Source organism: Odocoileus virginianus, chromosome 33, assembly GCF_023699985.2.
Source record: "Odocoileus virginianus isolate 20LAN1187 ecotype Illinois chromosome 33, Ovbor_1.2, whole genome shotgun sequence".
Taxonomy (NCBI): Eukaryota; Metazoa; Chordata; class Mammalia; order Artiodactyla; family Cervidae; genus Odocoileus; species Odocoileus virginianus.
The window spans coordinates 24,626,417-24,653,263 of NC_069706.1; the positions used below are offsets into that span (position 1 = coordinate 24,626,417).

Consider the following 26,847-nt stretch of genomic DNA (forward strand, 5'->3'; position numbering starts at 1 on the left):
GGAGCTGCACCACATGGCTCGTGGGATCTCAGTTCCCTGAGCAGGAATTAAACTCAGGCCATGGCAGTGAAAGCCCAGAATCCTAAGTACCAGACCACCAGGGAACCCAATGATTCAATCCTGTCAACAACTGTGAGAGGTAGGTGGTATTACTGATACTTTTCTGATGAGGAAATTATAGTTAAGAGAAGTTAAATCAACTGCCCAAGGTCACAAAGCTAGCTGGTTTGAACCCAGGGCTCCCTGAGTCAACACCTCATGTTCTTCTCTCGACACAGAAACCACCAACAGGCTTTGAGCCTGCTCTACCCATTCCCCAAAACCTCAATTTTAGTCAACTTTTAAGAACACTTAAAGCCTAAAAGAAGACATGGAAAAAGTCTAGGGAAACCCTGACCCCTTGATCTGTCTAAAAATAATTTCTCAAAGAAACATTTGGAGCCCGAGGCTTGGATATTTCCCACATGTGTAAGAATCTAACTTAGCACCAAAGTTATATATAATAGTTGCTACCACAAGGGCCAACAAACCATTAATTTTCAAGAACAAATCATGTGGCCTAAACATTTGCCTTAAACATTTCCTGAAATGTTTCTACGAGAAGTTCAGGGCTAGACCCACTCACAGGGCAAAGCACCCACCCCAGTGGTTCAGCTCCCAGCACCAGTCCTCTCTCCACACTCTGTGATGCGGGGACTGAGACTGCACACAGCACATTTCATCTCTGCTTGCTGGACTCTATCAAACACTAGAGGAAAACTGAAAGGCAAAGGGACCCCTTTCTTCCTGTGGGCTTGCTGTCCTGGCAGTGTCACCCCAACAGTGGTCCCCAGGCAGTAACAACAGTAATAATAGGTTTCAGCTTTCAGGTTCCACACTTCCCAAAGCCAGCCCCATCACACCCTCTCTCTGAGGTGCCAACAGGAGCCAGGTCACAACCTCTCCTCAAAGGAATAAGTCCTATCTCCCTGGGGTCCCTCTTCTGAGCTGTGGCAACTGGGTGATTCCCTCTCCTCAGAGATCTGACCTCTAGCTGCATGGAGGCCGTCTCTCTGATTGTCAGTGACCCCGACACCTTTCCGTTGTACCCCTAACCCTAGGGATGAAACTGCTTCCTGTAGTTATCATGTGTTGTCTCAGTGTTTCCTTTTTGCTTTCCACTCCTCTAAAACGTGTTTAAGCAATTTCCTACATTGAACTCTTAAATAAGTGTAATTTCTGTTTTCCTGACAGGACTCTAACTTATCAATCACCTAATCTCATATGGGGAGTGCCAAGACAACAAAACAATTAAAGCCAAGAGGCACCCAATACCAAGACCAAGTTCAGTTCATTCAGTCTAAGAGTTACAACCCCTGTACTGAGACTGTAGATACAGTCTAAAGACTACTTAAAAACCCTCCTGAAATGTCACATTTCAGAGTTCTGTGGGCACAGGAGCTCACTTCTTCATCAGAGACACAGACACTGTCCCCCCCTCAATCCCTCAAAGAGTTCCTCATTATTTGCAAATAACTTAACAAGCTAGACAAGATAAGTGATTAAGCATGATGGCCCAGAGGAGAATACTGGCAGAGAAAAATCACCAATAAAATAGGCAACATCTGTGGGAAAACTTGCAAACAGAATCAAAATCCCACTTCAGTAGACTTTAGAAAAAGGCTAAGTTCAAACACTTGAGCCTAGAGCTTATATTTGTCATTTGCCTACCCAACCTTCTTCTTCCCCAGTAAGAGAACACGAGGCTCTGATGCCAAATTAAAGACCACATTTCCCAGTCTTCCTCTGCAGACAGGAGTGGTCAAGGAAATATTAGAGTAAGTTATTTGGTGGGGCCTCTGGGAAAGCTGCTTTTGTCCAACCTCTCCCCTTTACTCCCGCTGCCTGAATCACAGGTGTGATGTCTATAGATTCAGCACCCATCTTGGACCATACAGTGACTGTGGAGATGGAACTCATGCCTAAGGCTGGTAGAACAAACATGTACAGCGCTCTAAAATAGCTGACATACAAAAAATGAGGAGACACTGAATACTTATCAAGGGAAAGACAATCAGCAAACTGTCACAGATAACACAGATGCTGGAATTATCAAAGATTTTTAAAGCAAGCTATTATAAGCATCCTCCATGAGAGTCTTCAGCTGGAGGGTGTTTTGGACTGAACTGTGTCCACTCAAAATATGTACACTGAAGCCCCTAACTCTCAGTATGACTGTATCTGGAGATAAGGCCTATGAAAGGTAATAGAAGTTAAGTGAGATCATATGGGTGGGGTGGGCCTTTACACGAAGAGAAAGAGACATGAAGGAGTGGAGTGTGCTCACGCTCCCTCCTCCCCGTGCAAGCACAGAAGAGAGGCCGTGTGATGACACGGAGGGAAGCATCTGTAAGTCAGGAAGAGAGCCCTCACAAGAAACCAAATCTGCCAGCACCCTCATCTATGACCTCCATTCTCTAGATGTAAGAGAAAATTAATTTCTATTGTTTAAGCCACCCCAGTCAGTGGTATTTCATTATGGCAAGCCGAGCTGGTTAACTGAGAAGGTAAATGATAATCAGAAAGAAACCTGGGACCTTCCCGGTAAGAACCTGCCTGCCCCAGGGCACCGGCAACTGCTGAGCCCACATGCCACAACTACTGAAGCCCGAATGCTCTAGAGCCTGTGCTTGGCAACAGGAGAAGCCGCAGCAGGAGAAGCTCATGCCCCACAACCACAGAGTAGCCCCTGCTTGCCACAACTAGAGAAGAGCCCTCGCAGCAATAAAGACCCAACACAGCCAAAACTAATAAATAAAATTATTTTTTTAAAAGGTTTTTCTAAAAACAAGAATCCGCCTGCAAATGCAAAGGACACAGGTTCAATCCCTGGTCCAAGAAGATCCCACATGCCATGAAGCAAGTAAGCCTATGCACCACAACTACTGAGCCCATGAGCCATGACTACTGAACTCTGCATGCCCTAGTGCCTTTGCTCTGCAACGAGAAGACTGCGCACTGCAACGAACAGCAGCGCCCAATCACCACAACTAGAGAAAGCAACGAAGACACAGCGCAGCCCCCCAAAATTAACCAGTTAATTAATTAATTTTAAAACAGAAAGAAACGTGGAACTTCAGAATGAAGGGTAAGCAAGAGAACTGGCAGATCTCTGGGTAAATACAACAACTGTTTCTGTGTTGATTCTCTTAAGATCTCTAAAATATGAATGCTGGATGAAAGCAAAAACAGAACATTGTCTGATGGGATTTTCACTGCTCACAGATAAAAAACATATGGCAGCCTCAATACAAGAAAGAGAGCAGAAAAGTGGTGAGGCTTCTATATTACACTTGACGTGGTAATATGTTAACTTGAAAAGTTAAATATATATGCATTTGAATATACAGAGCAACCACTTAAAAACCTCATAAATACGGTCAATCATTCAGGAGATACACTGAAAGGAAAAACTAAATTTTTGTGAAATGTTGTTGTCATTTAGCTGCTCAGTCATGTTCACGTTTTGCAACCCCATGGACTGTAATCCACCAAGCTCCTCTGTCCCTGGGACTTCCCAGGCAAAAATACTGGAGTGGGTTGCCATTTCCTTCTCTAGAAACTAACAACAGAGTCTCAAAATAAACGAAGCAAAAACTAATAGAACTGAAAGGAGACATAGACAACTCCACAATTTTACTTGGGAGAACTGACCCCTCTCTCAGTAACTGATAGAACAAACTGGATAAAGACAACACGTAGAACACTATCAACCAATCTGACCTGACGTATCTGGAACACTCCACCCAACAACAGCAGAATACACACGCTTTCAAGCACAATGAATAAGCCCCAAGAAGAGTAGGTCATAAAACAAATCCTGACAAATTGAAAAGAACTGAAATCACATAAAATATGTTTGCAGATCACAATAAACTAGAAGACAACAGCAAGAAGACACAGGGAAAATCCTCAAATATTTAGAAATTAAACACCAAAGAGGAATTCTCAAGAGAGATTACAAAATAAACTGAATGAAAAGGAAACTAAAACATATTAGAATTTGATAGATAAAGCTAAAGCAGTGCTCACAGGGAAACTTAGAGCACTAAATGCTTAAATATACAATGGAAATAAACCTACAGATCTGTGTGGCTCAAGCCACAAATGTGATTTCAGAAGCACCCCAACTTCTTCTGAGAGTTAACTAAAATGTTATGTTAAGACAACTACATAGCAGGTGCTTAGTAAATGTATGATGAATGAAAGAGAACAAATGAATCAACATGCAGGCAATAAATAAACAAACCTACAAATCAGATAACTACAAAGCACCGAAGCATAATCCTGGATAGCTTTTTCAACTCAGCGAAATAACCAAGATCCCATTCACTTGCTCTCTGGGGCAGTCAACAGCATGAATTTCGTGTAGCAAGAGCTAGAAAGCTATTGGAGCCCTGACATAAACCTAGTTAATACCTTTTACTAACTGTATCAAAATGCTGTGTGTCACAATGGCACTTCCTCTTTACTAAGCAGAAAAACCCACTCACAAGAAAAGGGCAGCAAGTTTTCTCACGCCTACCCACATTTGTTTACAGTCCAATCTAATGTCACCCGGAATCCCTGGCAGGTCTGTGGCCAGCACTTGCCAGTACTCTCATGACAAAGGGGTTCACAGGACATGACTCAGTAACTTTAGGTTGCTTAACACACTTCAAGTTTCCTCATCCTCCTGTAAAAATAAGTTTCTACCCAGGTGTCTCCCTACACATTGACAAGCACAGAGAGAAGGAAGTTAGAGAGAGAGACAAAGGATGAGAACTAATACTTATTTACTGAACATCTACTATCAGCCAAGGTACTTTAAACTGATTCATTTAACTTGCTCAACAACTTATAAAGTAGGCACAACCATTCCCAAAGTACAAAGGGGAAAGGGAAACTGAAACTCAGGTCTTCCAATACCAGTGATTCAAAATGTCAAATCCGGACAATGAACCCCCCCATTAGCAATTAGTTCAGCTGGGTGTATTATAGAACATTTATCTGTTAACACTGGGACTCAAGTTCTCCAAGTCCCCAGCAGCTCTGAACAAGAAATTCTTGAGCATCCTCACTGAGCAAGGAACATGTGGGGTTCCAATTTCCAAACTCCTAGGACCAAAAATAAATCTATGTACATTTGTGCTTCTAAATTTGTAGCCTACAAAGCCTACCACTTTGTTGTGATGAATGATGCAAAACCTATCAACCACAAGAGACAGGAACTGAATGCTGTCTCTATGACTTAACCACACCTACGTCTCCCATTTGAGACACCAAGAAAACATCTGACTACTTCCTGCAAGACCAATTGCTTCTGAAATACTGATTCAAGTCACAAAAGCCCCCTAACTTCTTTCAGATATATTTTATCAGCTGAAAAACATTTGACTGCATTGACAAGCTCCTCACTAAAAATCAACCCAGTAATTATCTGTAGCCAGTGCTCTTTATCAGCTGCTTCAACATATTGGGATCTCTAAGATAACCTAGAGCCGTGGTTGCCAAACTTTCACTTAAGATTTTTTTAATATGCACTTCTTATAAATATGCTCCATAAGAGGTGACAGGAAAAACACAGAGTTCAACTATTTTCTTCGAGCACGCAGTAGACTACCTTGTACATCCTTCTTTGTAGTCTACTACCTTTGACCACTAGGGGGTGTCGGACTGACAAGCTGTTCCCCCAGATGATCGTTACCATTTAACGGCATAAACCACAGACGAGCTCTGAACGTTTGGGTTGTTTTTTAAAAGTATGAAAGTGTTATATATGTATTTTTTTTAAGTAATGAAAAATCAGAAAGCCTTATTTAGGATAATAATCAAATGATCAGCGAGAAAAATCCCTAGTGTTTAAAGTGGTCAGCCAGGACCGTTGACAACTGTGACGACAGACTCCTGGGCAGGCAGGCAAGTGGGCTGAGGAATCTCTGATGTCCAGGGGTCCTGTCACTTAACTCCACAATCACCACCTCAGTCAAACGACAGCAACATCTTCTATGACTTATTATTACTGTGTGGTCATTACAGTGACCATCCATTGAGTGCCTAACATGTGATCGATACTATGCCAGGTATTTTATATACACAGGTATTTATATACAGGTATTTCCTTGAATCCTAGCCATTCTGCAAGAGAGGTATTAGTATGCTCATTTTGCAAGAGGAGATGTGATTACCGTATGACTTGACCAAAAGTAACACTGCTACCATGAAGCAGAAAAGGAATTTAAACTGCACCACTGCTCCTTCTATTGGTGCAATAATCAGTACAAGTATTTCTCGGTGGAACAATACTGTATTCTCCTCACCTAAGGCACATTTCTACTGTGCTTTTAAAAGCATTTTTGTGTCGATCATTTCCTCAGCTTATTCTTCCAAAAAGTCTGAGTGATGTGAAAGACCATCTAACCACTTAAATATAGCAAAATCAGGCACAGTCCCAGAAGCAAAGGATGCGACTGTTCAGCATACAAGAGAATCTGGCGGAAGCGCCTTTTCTTTGAAGAATCTCATTCAACAACACAATTACTCACAGTTGGCAAGTTCACCAAAAACAGGATCTACTGTTGTGTAAGGTTTCCGATACACAAATATACTACCCAGAACCACATGTGACCTGACACCATAACAAGCTGGAAGCTATTTTGCAATCATAAAAATAGTTTGGGGAATGAAAGTGCAAATGCTTAAACGTGGAATGAAAATACCGTTTAGAATTTTTAAAACTCTGCAAGCCTCAGCAATGGAAAGGGTTTTAAGAGGATCAGTCCAAGTCTCTCCAGATGGGAGTTCTCCTCACCACCTCCATTTGGCACTCTAGGAGAGAGGTGTTCACTATCTCCACCATCCACCACTGATACTATTTTACTGAGCATTTATAATGTGCTGAGCACTCTAGATATATTAGCTTCAAATAGTTAGATATATAAGGACTACAGTGTACAGGAAACATACTTTCTGCCTACAAACAAGAAAAATGGGCTTGAGAAACATGGGGAAAAAACATTTCCCCATTTTCTGTTTCTAAACTATAACAAGAAGTACAAAACTAATTATCCCTGGATTGTGGGATTATAGAAAACTTATCTTCTTTATATTTTTCTATCTTTGCTAGTTTTTAAAATAAACACTTTTTCCCTGACAAGTATTCATTATTTAGTAAATTTTCAAGCACATACAAAAGAAGTGAAGATATAATGAACTCCAAGTTCCTATCAACTAAGTTCAACATCAATTGTCAACACATGGTCAACCCACTTCCCCCACTAGCCCCAGGGAATTATTTTAAAGCAAATCTCAAATGTCGTATTATTTCATCCAATAAATACTTCAACTTATATCTCTAAAGTAAGGGTCATGGGGGAGAAGGGGCCACAAAAGCATTATCATACCTAAAAACTTAATACATATTACTTTTTAATCAGGAAAATGTTTTTTAAAAATGAGGTGTCTAAGGGGAAGAGAAGAGAATGCTCAATGGCATTACTACCTAAACAGCTTCTGTGACTCGGTTTCACTAAAGCTGTCTGACAGCGTGGCGGACTCTTTAGGCCACAAGAGAAACTGACCAAAATGTCTATTTCTATTTCTAGTTATCAATGTTTCTGTGGTTTACCTGTTGAGAACTGCTTCCTTGTCTCCCAGACGGCTTTTAATTTTACTTGTCAGATAGTCCAAAAAGAGCGTCCAGATATCCAAACAAGAGAAGTAACCTTCATGAGTAGGCTATGGTGCAAAAGAAATCCAGACAATGAAATTACTTAATGTAACTACTCCTTAGAAACACACCCACCAGTGTTTACTTCCACCAGAACTCTACGACCATAAGCGTAGGTTCCCTCGACTTCTTGGTAATAACCACAACTGGTGTCTTTTATTTGGTCTTCACGACTGGGCCCTGCTGAACTAACAAGACAAGGGTCCATGGAACATATCATTAAGGAGATATTATGCAGAACAAACCAATTTACAAAATAAGCCAAGAGAACACCTATCTTGAACTCTGAGCCTGTGATGTGGAGAGTTCTCACTGATCCTCCGACTCAAATCTGCTTCAGAGAAAAAGAAATTGATTGAGATCCAGAGACACGTTCAATGTCAGGGATAGGAGCAGGTCTCTTTACTCCCCGAGCCAAGGCTCTTTCCACTATGTACTACTACAAAACCAAAACTAAGTTTCAGTGGCTTCTAAGTGACAAGTTTACACATCTGAACATTAGAAAAGAAACACTTGCAGTCTTCCTACATGACAGACAAAGTGAGCTCGCTAAGTCTGACCCGCAGGCTCCGGCTTATCTGCAAAGTAGATGTGTCAAGCAGGCTAACAGCAACCTCTCGCCCTGCGTTTTGATAAGGACAAAGTGAGAAGAGAATGAGTCTTTGTAGGGTCCTAGCATCTGGACCACTGCACTTTCTCAGGAGTTCTGCAAAATCCAGGCACTCTTTTCTGCAGTATCTAGTCCTCCTCATACCTATTCAGTTTCATCTGTGGCACCCCCAACCCACAACCCCTTATGTATCCCCTCAAACCCTTGCTACCTACAAGAACTCCTTGGCTTTACTTGTGATTACGTCATTCAACTACATCATTGGTGGCAGGATTAGATATGGCAAGAAATAATACCACTATCTTCTTAAATCAGCTTCCTTCCATTTCTGATCCAAGACAATCCAGAAGTTTACATAGGCAGGTATGGAATTTGTCCAAGAGGTAACTTATGACAATGGTGGTGGTGTACAGTGAGAGTTCTATACCCAGGCCAAGTCTAAGGCAGAAAACCTATAAACTTAAAAAAAGGGGGGAAGGGACTTCCCCGTTGGTCAGTGGTTAAGAATCCACCTTCTAATGCAGGGGACTTGGATTGATCCCAGGGAACTAAGATTCCAGATACTGTGTGGCAACTAAGCCCGGGGAGCTCTGGAGCCCGTGCTACACAACTAGAGAAGCCCATGTGCCGCAACGGAGAGCCCGTGTGCCACAACTAAGACTCAACACAGTCAAATATGTAAACTTTTGTTTTTTAAAGTGGCAGACTCCACTCATAACACACAGGGCAGCCCTGGAACTAGACTGCTAACAGCTCAATCAGGACCACTGGCAGGGCCCTCCTCAGAGCACAAAATAAATCGGAAGAATAAGCAGGAAAAAAAAAACACAATAAGCCATGTGGAAACAATATGGGTAGCCTGTGGACAGGCACTAGTCTGGCAGCCAGGAGATGTAGCCTTGTCCTGGCTATAGTGTGCTGTGCTTCCTGTCAGGAGCTTACCCAGTCACACTTCCTTGATTTGAAAAGCAATACCTACCTGATCCCTCACCAAAAAACATAACTGATCAGATGCATGTGGCTTTGGACAAAAGCCAAGAGCTAATGGCTATGTCAAAGTGCTTCACAATTACACACGTCCTTCTCATGCCTTTGAATTGAGGATTTACTATGTGGCTTGAGGCTGGAAGAAAAGTTGGACAGATACACCCTCTTCAGGACCTAAAACACCATGGTTCACATCCACATCTACAGACCCCACTGTGAGGCCTCCTGTGCCGCCCAGAATCTGGCCTTTGACGACTGCTCTGGGCACAGAATGGTAAGATCATAAAGGTGGATAGGTTGACCACACTTTTGGTGTCAACTCTGCAGAGCCCTCACAGACTCCTTTCTAAAATGTACCCATACTCAGATTTACTCATCAGATTCCAGAGCCAGTTAGTCACTAAAGGCCAACTGGCAAGCGCCTTTAGAAACTAATGATACCACTACTCCTTTCTCCAGGGGATTGTTTCCATTTGCATTTGTTCTATTTGACCTTCACAATAGTCCTGGAAAATGGAGAGGTATTTTTCTTCTTTCCATTTTACAGATTAAAGAAACCAAGGCTCAGAAATAAAGTCACCTGCTAAGGTGACAAAATAAGGAACAAAAAGAGAACCAGAGGACTTTCCTTGTGGTTCGATGTTTGAGAATCCACCAGCCAATGCAGGGGGCACAGGTTCAATCCCTTGTCCAGGAAGATTCCACATGCCACGGGGCAACTAAGTCCATGAGCCACAACTACTAAGCCCACATGCTCGAGATCCCGTGTTGTGCAATGAGAAGCCCTTGGACCGCAACTAGAGAGGAGCCCTCACTCATTGCAAGTGAAGAAAGTCCTCATGTGGCAAGGAAGACCCAGCTTAGTCCCAAAAAAAAAGATGCCCCCCTGGAGTCTAACTCCTTAGAAATTTAAAAGACTTGTCCAAGGACAAAGGCCTATTACAAATAACCAGAGCTCAAATACCCAAAGAAGTAGTCATTAGACATGCATACTTAGAACATTTTTTTAAGCTTTCTTCTATAACATGTATCTTAAAAAGATCCCATTTTACATAGAGAGCAAAGCTATATGATATTTCATTCTGTTTTCCCAAATAAACCCCTTCTTTCTGCCCCCAGCACTGGTTCCTTTTCTCTCACGTCTACTGCACTTATTCTAAAGTATCAGTTAAAGCCTTCCTTTTTTCCTAATTCTCTTTCCAGTTTCTCCAGATCGACATCAAAGCTCTCCCATTTCTGATATTTCTCTCCTACATGCTCACCCTCCTATATCGCATCACCCCTCTGTCCCATCTTAGCCCTGGTGAGCTCAGCTGGCTTCCTCCTAGCTCTGAGCTCACTGGCCCCTCTATCAGACATCTCATCAATTCTTCAACCTCCTCCTCCTCCACCCATACCCATCCAAATCCCCTATTACATTACACCCCTCCCAGCCTCCACCCTTGCCTCCCCTCTAGCCTCATGAAGTTACATGTTTCAAACTACCAAAATGACTACTTATAGCATCAGATGCCCTCCCTGACCTAGCAGTTGCATTCCTAGTACACACCAACAGAAGGAGTTACGCATGTCACCAAAGGCAGGCACAAAAACGTTTACTGCATGACTCATGACCACCAGAAACTGGAAGTAGCCCAAATTGGCAGTGGCGTCGCTTTTCTAATGACTTCCTATAAAACAGTGAGAACAAACTCCTGCCACACACAACACAGATGAAGTTCATAAACATAATGTTGAATGAAAAAAGTCAAACAAATCTATATTGTATGCTTCCATTTAGAGGAGTTCTAAAACAGGCACAACTCATCTGCTGAAGTCAGAGCTGGGGAGGATCTGGGAAGGACATGAGGGGATTTCTGGGATTCTAGCAACATTCTATTTCTTGACGTGGGTGGTGGTTACCTGGGAAATCTTTGTTCATTTTGGGAAACCTCATGAAGCTGTACACGTATGATTTACATACTTCTTTATGTGTGTAACCCTTTAACAAAAAGCTTTGGAAGGGAGCGGGACAGTCTGCACCTTGAGGTTTGCGGAACCTCAATTCCCCTGACCAGAGATTGAACCCAGGCCATGGCAGTAAAAGCCCAGAATCCTAACCACCAGGGAACTCCCCAAAAAGCTTATTTTAAAAAGGACACGTAACAAGGCCCTACTGTATAGCACAGGGAACTCTGCTCAATGTTACATGGCAGCCTGGATGGGAGGGCAGTTTGGGGGAGAATGGATACATGTATATGTATCACTGAGTCTCTATGCTGTCTACCTGAAACTATTATAACATTGTTAATCGTCTATACCCCAAAACAAAATAAAGTTTAAAAAAACAAAGACAATTATATGAAAGGGGAAAAAAAAAGACATGCAAATGAGCTCAAGTGAAAGGGCATGACTGAAAGGTCTAAAACAGTACTGTGATGATGGCTGCCCAAGTCTATACGTCTACCGACCACCACTGAACTGCACAATTACAATGGGTGAATTGCTTAGCAAGTAAATTCTATCTCAATAAAGCTGCTAAAATATAAACAGAAATAAAAAATACTGGGTCACCAAAATATAAATTCTAATGAAAAGGACTTGGCTTAAGAGGAAATACAATAGGAGCTCAAAAAACAACTGCTGAATGGGGGAAACAACTGGATCCACCAAAACTGAACTCTTGAGAGCTGCACTACCGTCTCCTTGTGGGAAGGCTTAGTGACGGCTACAGACTACAGCTGAAGTCCCTGGGGTTCAAATTCTGGCTACACTGCTTACTAACTCTAAGACCCTCAGCAAGTTATTCTTTGTGCCTCAGTTTCTTTATCTGTAAAATGGGGATGATAATAATACCTACCTCATAGGGTTGTTATGAAGGATAAAGGTGTTCATCTTCATATAGTAATCACTACGTAAATATTCTCAAAATAAAATAAAGTTCTTTCTCCCCAAAATAATAAAGTGGGCTTCTTGGGTGGGAAAGGGATGGATATGGGTCATTCCAGTGCTTTACCTGATGAAATGTGTACTTGAACAAAAGTGTCAAAAACTCCACCACAGGGAACTGGGAGTAGGACTCGATTCTCCTTAGGTGAACACTCACAAAGAGCCGCAGAAAGTCAGTAAACTTCTCAATGTAGCTAGAGAAGACAAGAAGACAAAAGGCGACAGTGAGAAACTCAGTCACCTCCTCAGAGGAGAATTCAATTCAATCCAAATTTCTTTCAGTACAAAACTACACAGATTTATAACATATTTTCAGTTAAAAATATAAAGGCCTGCAACAATTACCTACAGGTCAGGCAACCCTTCATTCCATTACCACCTGAAACATAGCAGAAAAGCAACTTTAATCCTCAGACACCATCTACTAAGGCATCTTATAAGCTAGCATCCTCACATTTGCTAACTCAGAGTTATGACCCAATTAAAGGGAAAGGAAATAGTACTAAAAAGGTCGATGGGTGGATCTGCTGTCATTTCAGTGTGGCACATCTGGAGGGCTGGTTTTCTTTGCTAGGCGGCCAAAATATCAAAATGAATGTGCTACAAACCCCAAAACAAAATAAGGCTATACAAAAGGCATGGCATCCAGGTAAGATCTATTCAAGTTTGCAACCCAATGTTCATGTTTTTCCCCACCCTCTAGCTCTGGTGCTAGTTAAACACAGCACATCCCAATCCATTCTAAAAAAATTTCAGAAGGGAGGAGGGCTGTTCAAGCTGGACAAGACTCAGGGACAATTTAGCGATGCTTCATTTTACAGATGAGGCCCAGAGAGACAAAGTGACTGGCCCAAGGTCACTCAGCCAGCTCATGGAAGAATGGGACCACCATCCACTCCCAATCCAGTGCTCTTTCTTTTCACATCACAGGGAGTTCCCAATTCATTTGTATTCAAAAATCATTTCACAGAGGAGTGTGGGTCACAGCTGTAAGGATAAGAGATGTCTGTTATTAAATACACAGCACGTCATCACTCTCACATTTCAGAAACTGTCATTATAAGCCCCTCAATACCAAAAGGTGATTAGAAAATGAGATGGGTGTACCTCCATAAACCACATTTCAGAGACTGATTAAAAAAGGTAAACTTGGCCTTAGCCAAAAATTATATGTTGGCTAAAAGCAATTCCGAAACTCCTAACTGCAAAAAGCTGGCTTTTTTGTTTAAAGCAAAGATATATGAGATGATAAGGGGGAGGAAGACTAGTCCTGAGAAGAGCAAAACTGGCCCATTAATAAACGTCCCAAATTGCTCCTGGGACCTAGCACCTGAGGGTGACCAATCTGTCTGTGTGGCTGCCACACACAGGTAAGTTTATCTGAAGCTTTAAAAAAAAATTACTTTGTTTGACAAGGATCATGGGGCCAAACACTTAAAAAACAGTAAGGCACCAATCAACTGTTCTTAAGAGATGGAAAAGTACAAAAGAACTCTCTGAGGCCTTCAATCACTAAGACTCAAGAGCAGGAACTCTTCATTCCTTGCTCTGCTTTTTACATTCTGACGTGGTTATTCAAAGCTGTCAACCATTTTGCTGCTCTTTAGGAAGATGTACTCAATTCCCTACCACCCATAAAAGAATAAGGAAAAGTCGTAGGTCATGTAACACACAATCTCAATTTTATTTTCATCTCGAACTCAATTTTAAAAAAGAATACAGGCAAGACTGTTTGGCAGCTAACACTCTGATTTTATTTCACCTCATTTTCTTTCCCTTGCCACCTTCTGGTACCGGTGCTAATGAGCAGTAGAAAGTTAGAAAAAAAAAAGCAGGAGGAGAGAGGCAAGAAACCTGGGGTTAAGTAGCTCCTAAACAACTGAGAAAGGACTTAGCTGTTTAGAATTAGGGGGAAGGGACCCAAGAGCCAGGAAGCAAGCACACAGTATTGTTCATGTCACCTTTCTGCTTCCAGGCACCTCTCAGCTTTCACAGGGCAAGAGGAAGCATAGGATTAAAATATAAACCAAGAGCACAAAAGTTACATGTGACAAAATCAGTATGCATCATCCATGATGACATTTTTATACCACCCGAATGTAAGCCGTAACAGACATTAGACTACAAGTGAAAGTCAAAACAACAGATATCTATTTGATGCCTGCTAGGTTAACTGTTGGTTTTTTTTAACCATATGAAGATACAGCCTTACTTAACCAAAGCTAGAAAGGATATAAAGATATACAGTTGTGTGTTTGAAAGCTGATACCTTTGAATTCAGACAGAAAGCCATTATCAAATAATGCAAAATAAACCCACATATTACCATATCAGATTATGAGTTCCTTTGTGAATATACAAAGAAAATTTCACAGAAAGCTTGTTCACGATGAACCAAACCAAAATACTCTTACATGTCAATTTTTTTCAACTTCAGAAAAACTTGTCAAACTTGCTAAATTTAAAAAGGACTAGAACCGTCTTGACTTTAGTCACTTGACTTTATATCCCACTGCTTACTCTAAGGAAAAGGAAACGGCTTAACTCTGTATAGCTTAACAACAAAAACAAACCAAGGAAAATTGATTAAAATACTAATGACTTTTGCTCCCAGTCAATCTAGAAATATTTACTAATTCAATACAATTTATCTGCTTGAAACTTTCTGAACGGTCAACATAATGTTCTTAATATATAAGCTTCCAATCTTCCCTTGTTTTTACACAGCAGTAGCATCACATGAATGAACACTGTAAGATTCATAAATGACATCATCTGTAAGGGAAATAAACAATGAGACGGTGCCTCAGCTCACTCTGGAGTCATCTCAGTCCTTAACAAAGACAGGCGAAGTGACTTTAGGCTGCTTTCAAGAGGACAGTAACCAAGAAACACAGATGTCTGCCCACATGAACATCTCCCCTCTCTTCTGAGGAAACCTTGCCAGCGGTGTAAAACTTACAACAGTGACAACATTCCTATACACTGCACGACGTTCATTTGGGAAAAGTCAAACAGTCAGAACCAAGAAGCGACACCAAGCGAGGAAGGGCGAGTCGCTCCTGTACCTCCACGGGCCTCCTCTCCTGGGCTTGGCTCAGCCTGAGCAGCGGTCCCCACTCCTGCACCACCTCAGACCTGCAGGCAAGAGTGAGGAAGAAGGCGGACGAGGGAGGAAGGGCGGACAGGAGATGGACGGGCAAAGAAGACAACCAACCTGTACAATGTACAATCGCTTTTCCTCCGACTGATTTCCCTTAACCACCCTAGCCCTTCTGGCTAAGCTCAGACTTACTGGTACATACCTACCTCTCCGTTCCTCACCAAGAGCCCCAGATTCTGAAACCAAAGAGGATTACGGACACTATGCAGCACAACGTGATCAACAGGCAAGGCCTGTCCTTGGGGAACAGCCGAAGCTGCAGCTGTTTCCATTACCTCTCATCGAGCTCTTCCAGCCTGCTCTTCACTGTGTGGGCGTTGTTGTCCTTGGTGACTTTCTGCAGGAGGTAGAAAGTCTGCTGGAACATACGCAGTAAGTATTCCTCGAATTCCATAGGCACACAGTTCTTGGACATGAGTTCATTGATGCAGGACATGGCCAGGACCCCCAGCCGGCCTCGCTCTTGACCCAACACACAGTTCTGGCTGCTGCCATTAACTGATGCCATCTTTCTGGCCCGGATGTCACAGCCAAAGCGCGCAAAGTGGAAGATGGTGGTAAGGAGGGACGGGGTGATGCTGGCAGACAGAGGAATCCAACTGAAGAGATGGGCCAGGCACTCCAAGGCCAGGGAACAGATATACTCACTCTCCGCATCAAGAATGGGGATTGGCTGATTCAACAGTTTGGCTGAACTAGGACTCTGCAACAGGTTACTCAGTAAGTCACCTGAAACACAAAAGGCTTTAAGATACATGCCATCAAATCTCTTACAAACCAACTTAAGAAAGAATTCTCCTTAAAAAACAAAAAAACAAAGCATTAGTATAAAGCAGGAGTTCTCAAAGTTTGGTCCGGGGACTTTAAGAGTCCCCAGGAACCCCCTTTGGGTGGTTCAAAAATTCAAAACTATTTTTAAAAGAATTCCATTTTCCCCTCTCACTTTTATTATCTCTCAAATGTAAAACAGAACTCTCCAGAGGCTACATTCCACAAGCAAGAAAAAGCAAAAGTTATCTATCATTTAGCTACATGTTAAAGAGATTTACAAACTATAAAATAACGCCACTCTAAGTAAAAATTTCTGATTGCTTTGGAAAGTTATTTTTTCATTAAGATGTATTGTTCATATGTGCTAAGTTCAATATAGTTACTTTTAAAAGAATTAATATGCAAACGACTATACTCCAATAAAAAAAGAATGCAGGGGACATGGGTTCAAGCCCTGGTCAGGAAACTAAAGTACCCCATGCCTCGGGGCAACTAAGCCCACGTAACCACAAACAAAGAACCCGAGGGGCACAGCTGCTGAGCCCGTGAACTCTAGAGCCCACGCTCCACACCCAGAGAAGCCCTTGAGCCACAACAGAAAAAGCTCACGCATGGCAACCAGAGACTCTGCTCCCTCTCACCGCAACCAGAGACCCAAGTTCCCGCTCACTGCAACCAGAGAAAGCCTGTGCCCACAATGGAGAGCCATCATAAAATCTTACAATGGTCTGAAATGTGCACGAATATAACAGTAGTACTATTACAACAATACACTGTAAAACCAAGATGAATTTTTATATAAGGAGAAATAAAATGACACCTCCCAAAAAAGGATAATAAATATTTCTAAATTTTCTCAGTTTCGATATCAATAGATAAAACTCATAAAGCTCTTGAGGACCTCAATAATCCTTAAGAGTACAAAAGCTGAGGGTGGGTCAAACAGGCTGAGAGTGGTAAAAAGGTACAAACTTCCAGCTGTAAGATAAATAAGCCCTGGGGAGGGGATATGATGTACAGTATGGTGACTATAGTTTACAATGCTGTATTCTATATTTGAATGTTGCTAAGAGTATAAAGTAAGTTTTCACCCCAAGAAAAGTATTTGTAACTATGTGTGGTAATGCGTGTTAATAGATTTACTGTCGACAGATCAGAATGTGATGATCATTCTGCAAAGTATATATAAACCATTATGTTATACATCTGAAACTAACACTGTTACATGTCAGTTATATTAAATACCTCAATTTGAAAAACAGAGAGAGAACAAAAAGGCCAGAGGACCAAAAATTTGAAACTACTGGGCTCGTCAAGGTGAGGTCTGTGGACCTGCACAATCAACATAACCTGAGAGCTGGTCAGAGATACCAATGATCAGGTGCCACCCACTCCCACTGAAGTAGAACCTAGAGGGAGTGAGGAAGCTGTGCTTGTACCAGCTCTCCAGGTGATTCTTATGCTTGCTTACTAGTTTTGAGGAGCACAGAACTAAACACTAAAGGAAACCACGCAAAATGAAATTGGGGGTGGGGAGATGGTTATGATTTTAGAGAAGACAAAAAAAAGACAAGTATTCAGTAACTTTAACAAGAAGAAGTCTTTTCTGAAATAAAGATGAGACTATATAAAATAAAAGGGCTTATTCTGCCCCAGGGGAAAAAAAAATGAGTAATCAATACAAAAACTTTGGGAATAAAGAAGGAATGAAGGCAGCAAAAGCACATATACAAAGAAGAAAACCCTGAATTCAGACTTCACAGTAACATTCAAAGCCAAAAAAACAGTGGTGCACTGTCACAAGTTCTGGAGCAAAGAATGACTTAAGCCCAAAGATCTCCTTTGAGTATAAAAAAAGGTGACATTTTTTCAAACATGCAAAAATTCAAATAATATATTGCCCACAAATTCTTAAGGAGGATAATGAACAAAGAAACCATGTAACTAAAGAGATAAATAAAAATGAAGAATTACGGAATGGAGAAGCTGTGGCAAAGGGACTAATGCAAGTACTGAATTAAATACAGAATCAAGACTAAACAAATGGAAGAATTATAGAAGGCTGTGCTAGCTAACTTTCTCATCTTTCACAAGCATTAAGCCTCAAAATATAAGGACTAAAATTAAAACATGTAGTCAGAAATTTGTTTTCATAATCTTTTTTTCTTATCCTTGGAGATATCTCTTACAAACTAATATTACTTGTGGAAAAAGTATCTCATGGTCAGCAATTACTTCCATTTAGTACTTTCTGTTAAATTCACGTAAAACTAAAATTTAATAGTCTTTATCAAAAAATAAAAATAGGACTTCCCTGGTGGCCCAGTGGTTGGGTATCCACCTGCCAATCCAAGGGACAAGGGTTTGATCCCTGGTCCAGGAAGATTCCACATGCTGCAGAGTAACTAAGTACGTGAGCCACAACTTCTGAAACTCGTGCGCCCTGGAGCCCATGCTCCGCAACAAGAGAAGCCATGAGAATGAGAAGCCCGAGCACCACAACGAGACGGAGTTCAAGCATAACAATGAAGACCCAGCAATCAAAAAATAAAAAATAACTTTTCTTTAAAAAATAAAAATATGCGTTATGATGCCATTTTGTCCTTTTATTCAGCTTACTCTACACCTTTATATCTATGCAGAAAGAGAGGTCTGGAATGATGCTATTTCTGGAAGGTGGAATACTGGATAAATTTTTACATTTTAAATATTTTTTTTTACCTTAGCAGCAGTTTTCATATTTGGAGTTTTAAAAGTCTTTACACTCTTAAAAATCATTGAAGACACCAAAAACACGTTTATATTGGTTATTTCTATTGATATTTGTCATTAGAAATTAAAACTGGAAATTTTTCAAATATTTAATTCATTTAGTAATAATTAAGTTGATTTACCTATTATCATAAATATCATTTTTAAATGAAAAAGACTATATTTTGCCCTACAAAACATTAATGTGAAGAATAGCACTGTTACTACATTTTGGGAAATCTCTTTACTGTGTGGCTTAAAAGAAGATGGGGCTTCCCTGGTGACTCAGATAGTAAAGAGTTTGCCTGTAATAAAGGAAATTTGAGTTTGACCCTGGGTCTGGAAGATCCCCTGGAGAAGGCAATGGCTACCCATCCCATGGACAGAGGAACCTGGCAGGCTACAGTCCATGGGGTCGCAAAGAGTCAGACACGACTGAGGGACTAATACACTTTTGAAAGAAGACAGCTAGATTCTCTCATCTGCTTCTGCACTTAATCTGTTGTACTATGTTGTTTTACTGATATATATGAAGAGAACCCAGCTTTACAGATAATAAAACTGAAAGAGAATGAAGTATTTTAGTGGCCTTTTCAGATAATGACAGCTATTCTAATAATAAAATTTGAAAAGTACCAATTTCTTAAAGGTTAACTGCAATGTAGAATCTGAATGAACTTGTTTTTCAGTATACTCATGACAGTGAGAATAAAACGACAAACTGTGTCTTAGCAATTTTTATGAACACATGGTTGAACATTGGGACCCTGAAAGGGTTTTGGGGTGACTTCCAAGGGTTCCCAGGCCTACTGAGACCTGCCACCTTATATTAATGTTGGATTAATATGAACAAAGTGGCTAACCTTTCTCAGCCTCAATCTCCTCAGCCATTAAAATGAGGCTTTTGTGATTTATTAATAAGGACTTTCATTTCCGTTGTTAAAACCAGATTAGACAGTTGCTCCCTGGCGTCTATCCTGAAAGGTGTTTGCTGGTTTCTGTTCTGAAAGAGCTGCATCCGATACCAGATGAGACTCATCATGATCTCAGCTACCCAAGCTGATAATCAGAAGACCTGGCTTCAGAGAATAATGCAGAAGGATGTCCAAGAAGAATCAGCAAACGTTTCAGTTTGTTACTGGATTAAGTAATTTTGACTGCTGCGGTGGCTATCCACCTGAGTCACACAACCGACTCTCTGTCAATGACTATTTCTGGTATTGCTTCTTTCATCATGAAACATGGAACATGGGTCATGGAATAGCCCTTTATAAAAGATGCCAAACTCAGAGGAAATCAAAACTCTTAAAATTATCAGGGCATTTATCAACCAGGATCAAACTGAGGCTTTAGCAATGGAGGAACCAATTAGAGTTGGTTAGTTGGTTAGTTGGTTAGCCTTAGAGTTCAGGCCCTCTAAGACACCTTTACCTAAAAACTTCCCATTGACAGTACATGTTCAGGTCTATATTTAAAACTGGGCTTCCCAGGTGGCTCCAGTGGTAAAGAACACGTCTGCCACTGCAGAAGACAAAAGAGATCTGGCTTCAATCCCTGGGTCAGGAAGTTCCCCTGGAGGAGGGCATGGCAACCCACTCCATTATTCTTGCCTGGAGAATCCCCATGGACAGAGGAGCCTGGCAGGCTACAGTCCATAGGGTTGTAGAAAGTCAGACATGACTGAAGCAACTTAGTCATGACTGAACACACGTATTTAAAACTAAACACCACGTGGGCAAGGGCAATATGGCCCCTTAATTTTTACTACAGAACAATCAAAGCTGGTTCAGAACCACAGTATTTATGTAATTCCATTTTAGCCATTTCCTCCCCACCCCCACCCCCCCCATTTTCCAAGCAAAAAGCAGCAAGGACAAGAGGAGAGTAACTACGGAAGAGGGTTGAGGCTGCACAAGTGCAGAAGGAAGCTGAACCGCAGCACGCAGATGGGGCACATCCACCTCCCCTCCCTAACTCCCCAGAGCAGAGCTGCTCTTCTCTGAGGACACCCAGGGCAGAGAAGGTAAACTGAGTAAGCATCAGAGCCAGGACTCCACCAGGGAAGCAGGAGGCGGGCAGAAGCGCTGAGAGTGACTGAGACAGCAAACTCAGGAGACAGTGCGCCTCCACTTGGAATGATGGTTCATGTCATTGCAACCCTCCACTGGTGATGTGACCTCTGGCAAGCTACCCACCCACCACCACCATGAACCCCAGTTTCCTTTTTAGTAAATGAGATAAAAAACCACCATCAACTTCACAGGATTATGGCCTGGTGAGGTGAGTTTAGGAGATGAGTCAACAATTTGGGGGAACTATTCGGAGAAATTAACTACATATACTCGTCAAAACTTTTTCTACCTCCAGACTGTTAAGAGTAGTTGTTGCAGGGACTAGTCCCTGGGTTTTCTTCTTTCAAAATGATCAGACAGAAAATGATATTACAAGAAAGTATATGAAAAAAAAAAGACCAAGTCTGATGGGCAGTTGGGCAGGGCAGCGAGAGTCTGGCAGGAACTGCTCACAGTGTGTTTAGGAATTATCTGGTCTACTCACTGAGTCCCACAGTTTCTCAGAAGGAATTTCCTCAATAAAATTGAACTGATAGTCAAGAGAGTGAAAGAATTTTCTAGAAGTTTTACAACTTAACTGGGTGTCTTAAGGGCACAAAAACAGTTGAGCAAAACAGAAGTTGATTAAATCATCAGCATTGCCCAAACAGTGAAGCAAGACCTAATGACTTCACCTGCAACTGTCATAAAGAGAAAAAGAGTTAACAAGTGAACATGTAATTCTTTTTTTTTCCCTTGAAGAGGAAGCGTGCCAGCTTAAAAGTTTACTTAACTCCACTAGCCTTAACTATTTTGCTTTGTCTCAAATACTAAAATTCAAGACTTCAAAAACTGTAATAGTGCCTAAGAGGCAACTCCCAGAAAGTATGCATCATATTTTAAGGTTTCATTTATACGGAAACATTAACTGAGTTCTTATTTTATTTCACCTAACCTCATAAACAAAACCTAGACAAGCATTTATTATTTGTATTATCTAATATTCCCCAACCTGACCTGGAAATACGTCTATTAAAGTATAAACTGAGTTAACTCAGAACACGTACCTGAAAGAAGTCAACTACAACTCACAGCTTTTGCTTTGGAAAACAATCTCAGAAAAACAAGTTTAACTAAAGAAAACTGCTGCTGTTCACTTAACCATGACACTAAGCTAGTATTCAATCATCTAAAGAACTGACTTTAGCAAATTACTATTGAAATGAGTTGTTTTTTTTTGCCGCACCTCGAGGCTATGGGATCTTAGTTCCCCAAGCAGGCGTTGAACCTGGGTCCTCTGCAGTGAGAATACAGAGTCCTAACCACTGGACTGCCAGGGAATTCCCAAAATGTCAAATTTTAAGATCAGCCAAATTGCAAGAGATTTCAAGGTATAGTATTCATAAAATCAAATCTCTCCATCTTTGCAATTTCTTTAATCATTTAACATTTCAAAATATAAATCTGCTAACTCACCTCAGATATCCACTTTGAAAATGAAGATTTGCCACCAAATAAAAATAAAATTCAGTATCTTGTAGGCTTCTAATATCCTCTAGAACTCTAACAGTTTTTATCTAAAAAGTATGACAAGGGTGGAGAGGGAGGTGGGAGGGGGGATCGGGACGGGGAATACATGTAATTCTATGGCTGATTCATGTCAATGTATGACAAAACCCACTGTAATGTTGTGAAGTAATTAGCCTCCAACTAATAAAAATAAATGGAAAAAAAATTTCTAAAAAGTATGACAAAAGACTCTTAACAGTTTTTAATCCAGCTATGATAAACAGTAAGTGGAATAAATTAGTAAACTGTGAGTAGTCCTCAGAACTTCAATTACATTTTCAATTCAACCTCAATATATTTTCAGTTGTACAGTAACTGCAAGAATTTCAACTTCCACGTATTAACAACAGGCTACATGAAATCGCTGGAACTCAAAGCTGTCCAATTACAACAGCCTATTTCCCTGAGGTAGAAGAGAAAGATGAGGAAACATTTCTCATTAGCCACATCAACCTTTACGGTAGAGGAAGAAGCGTGCGCCACTTCATAGGATGTACTCTACTTGAAAAGCATTTGTGATCACTTGGTATAAACAGAAGCCGTTTAGAAACTAAAAGTTTCTGCTCAGACACAATTTCCTCTTTCCATCCATCCTTGAGAGGAGCCATTTTTAGATGAACTGCACTCTGACTTTTGAAACAGATATTAATACTGGGGACAACACTAAGCCACCAGTAAACTATTTAATGGGCACTGTAAATATGTCCCCGCTTTATCAAATGAATCTGAACTGAAGTAAGGTTTGCTGATCTCTGCACACTGGTCCCCAATCCATCCAGACCAACATGACTTTTCCCTGAGTCCATGGAGAAGAAAACACTTTACAGGCTCATGTCAGCTCCTTCAGGCTGCCACCCACTTCCTATGACCTGACACCTGCAGACCTGCAAAGCAGACCTGTCACACCCACAGCTTCATACCAACCTCAGCAAGAACAATACAGCCAAGGAATTTAAGAAAAAGGGGGAAAAAAAAAGCCAGGAGGGACGGCAGTCATAAGCTGAAGGTCCCATCTCCCTGATAGGCAAGGAAAACAAACTATGTTGTTCAGAATATTATATTAGAAAGTACTTATAAGGAACTAAGAAGTAAGAAAGACAGCTACTCAGAAGACAAGGGCAGAGAGGCCAAAAATAGATTAAGGAAGAATCTGCATCTGTATATGGCACAGATAAGCATTTGCCACCCTGCTGAGACCCCCGAATGAAGTAAAAACAGGAACATGTGTGTGCTGCAGACCATACCGCTTTCTCCTGAGGTCGGGGATGGTGGCGGGGTCGCAGCAGTCACGCTGTGTTTGTCCCAGACAGTCTCCAAGATACCTACCAAGAAAGGAGAAACTGAGTTGAACAGAGAAATAAAACCTAACACGTAAAAGTCAGATTTAGAAAAATGATGTATTGATATCTTTGATCCAACATCAGTATTTAAAAATCTGTCTCTCTCTCCAACTGCTTTTTCTGAACATCACCACTTGGATATTCCAAACTCAATGTATTTTCTCCCACAAAGCTGCCACTAATCTTCTCATGTTCCTCACCATGTACCATCCCACGCAATCTCGGCATGGGCCTTTGCTCTCCAAATCTGGCTTCACCTCCACCTCACGCACAGGCTTCATCACGCTGCACTGTTAGCTGTTCCTTCCTCATGTGACCTCCTTCTCAACCTCTGACCTGCTCTCCTCCTTCCAACCCAACCTGACCTTTCACCAGAATAACTGCGACCTGTCTGTCAGAATTTCACTCAGTTGTCACCTCCTCCAGGAAGTCTTCCCTGCTCAGTCTTCCCTGCACATAAAACATGACTACCATAACTTACTGCATTATCTTTCTCCCCTAGTAGAGTACACATTGCAAGAGGGCAGGGACTATGTTTCAGCACTCTTTGTATCTCCTTAGAGAACCTGGTACATAACAAGATCATAAAAGCTTTCGAAAATATTTTGTTCTCAAAATATTTAATATTACAACGTGGAAAACTTTGAACATATCATGCTAAGTAAAAGAAGCCAGACATAAAAGATCATGTATTCTATGATTCCATTTGTATGAAAAGTTTAAATAGGAAAATCCATTAAGAGGTAACAGGGTTGGGGGTGACAAAAATGTTCTAGACAGTGTGCTAGCAGTGCAGCCTTGTGACTCTTAAAAATCACTGAGCTGTTTGTTACACTTTAAAATGGTAGATTTTACGATACATGAATTACATCTTGACTCAAAAAATGTTAATGTCCACATAAGTAAGACACATGGTCCCTAACTTTAGAAATTTAACATCTAATTTTAGGTGTCAATAAATATGCTTCAAATGAATAAATGCTCTGAGGTCTGGGTTTCCTCCTAGAGATTTGGGGAAGGATGAGGGGGCGGAGGGGGGGTGCAAGTGACAAGTTTACTTTTTAATCAAGCACTCTAACAACCACTTTTAAGTGCCCACCACATGCTAAGCACTTCTGTTAACACATGCCAAAAAAAAAAAGTTCCTAGACATCCAAGAAGCATCCTGGGTCAAAAAGCTGGAGATAAAAACCCTTCCCTACACTGTTTCCTCAGCAGCGTGGCTTGGCCTCACCACCTGGCACAGCCCAGAGCCTCAGGCGTCTCAGAACCCGCAGCTCCACCAGTAGCTCAGCAGGCACGGCCATCACCCTGCTGCCCTCAAGACGCAGGGGTGGCACTCTCCTCCTACCATCCTCTCTCATTCTGCAGTTTGCTTTCTGCTTGTTGTTACTCTTCGCTCCTCATCACGAGGCTCTAGTACAACAGCCCAAATGACAAAACAAACGCTATATACGGCTCCAACCTGGCACCCCGGGCTCCAATTCCACACCTGGGCTCACTTCACTGCTCAGTATTAGAAACGTTCACATCATCCTCCTCCAACTTCTCGTGATTTAAATTCAAATCATCTTAAATAAAGTGCCTGCCACTTAGAATGCAGTCATCAGTATTTCAATCACCTTCCCATGACTGAGTCTATATCTCATTAATCATAGCTATGCTGCTGCTAAGTCACTTCAGTCGTGTCCGACTCTATGCGACCCCACAGATGGCAGCCCACCAGGCTCCCCAGTCCCTGGGATTCTCCAGGCAAGAACACTGGAGTGGGTTGCCATTTCCTTCTCCATATCATAGCTATAGTCAGGTTCAAATAAGGGGAGACTTGAAAAGGAAAATAAATTACAAACATTTTTTTAGTTCCTCCCATGTGCCAGACACTGGGCTGGGTGCTGGGACTATGGCAACACATTCTTTCTGTTTTCACGCTCCGTCTCAGTAACAGCTGAAGCTCAAGAACTCTGAGCTCCAGGGCTGCGCTCAGGCGTCTACAGGCAGAACTCTGCCTCCTGGCGCCACCCAACCACTCACCTGTCAGCAGCCCAAGCACCGTCTGCACCTGGTCCAGCAGTAGCTTCCGCAGCTCCTCCTTCCGAGCAACACTGAGGTCCTCACGGGGACAAGCCAACTCTTCTGAAGTTGTCTTCAACATGATCAGGCCAAGGGGAGTTGTCACGGGGGACTGGATCAACTGCCAGGAAAAAGTCAGTTCTGAGCAGTGTCTGGCTAATTAAGGCACACAGAAGGCTGACTAATGGTAAACTGGCGAAGTACAATCATTCCTCGGTATCCACAGGGGGCTGGTTTCAGGACCCCTGTGGATACTAAGCCCAAAAAAAACCACCTTTCAGATGGTTTAATCAGAAGATCATATAATGATGAAGTTGATTCCAGAACCAGTTTGATCTTGTTTACTCATACCTGCAGAAAACATTTATTTTATCATCATTATCAGAAATGTCAGCAATGGAAAAAAAAAAATGTCAGCAATGGAGCACCAATGGTTCTTGATATGGCTTTCATACCACTAACTGGTTGTCATGCAAGGATAAGCAGAGAATAAGACAACTGGAAAGAATTTTAAAGATCACTTAGTCCAATCCTCACATCTTACAAGGAAAGAAATGGACGCTCACAGAAGGGGCAGGAGTTGCTAAAGTCAAGGTGATCTGGGACAAAAATCACCATCTCCTGGTTCAGTGTCCCTTCCACAAAGGGATGTTTCGAAGCCATGAGGACTACAAAAGGTGAAAGGAGTCATTTATGAAGGGTGTGGAGAGGGAGGTGGCGGGGAAGAGAGAAAGACAGCTACCCTTTTGGAATCTCTATGAGCACCTGACCTAAAAGTGCTCTTCCAAATTCTCATTTATCATCACCAATTAAAGCTCATGGGCAGACAAGAAATGCCTGTTCTTCATCGAAGGAAATGA

At 41.6% G+C, this 26,847-nt stretch overlaps 1 protein-coding gene across 3 annotated transcripts in view; it reads right to left on the minus strand.

Moving 5' to 3' along the window:
* Positions 1–26,847, minus strand: part of XPO6 (exportin 6) — a 111,385-nt gene that overhangs the window by 38,538 nt on the left and 46,000 nt on the right. For all 3 annotated transcript variants that reach the window (XM_020907929.2, XM_020907928.2, XM_070461129.1), the window contains 5 exons: positions 25,949–26,108; positions 23,822–23,899; positions 15,711–16,164; positions 12,340–12,466; positions 7,646–7,755 (listed from right to left, as the gene is read on the minus strand). In XM_020907929.2, coding sequence (XP_020763588.1) covers positions 7,646–7,755; positions 12,340–12,466; positions 15,711–16,164; positions 23,822–23,899; positions 25,949–26,108 — 929 coding nt within the window. The remainder of the gene's footprint in view (positions 1–7,645; positions 7,756–12,339; positions 12,467–15,710; positions 16,165–23,821; positions 23,900–25,948; positions 26,109–26,847) is intronic.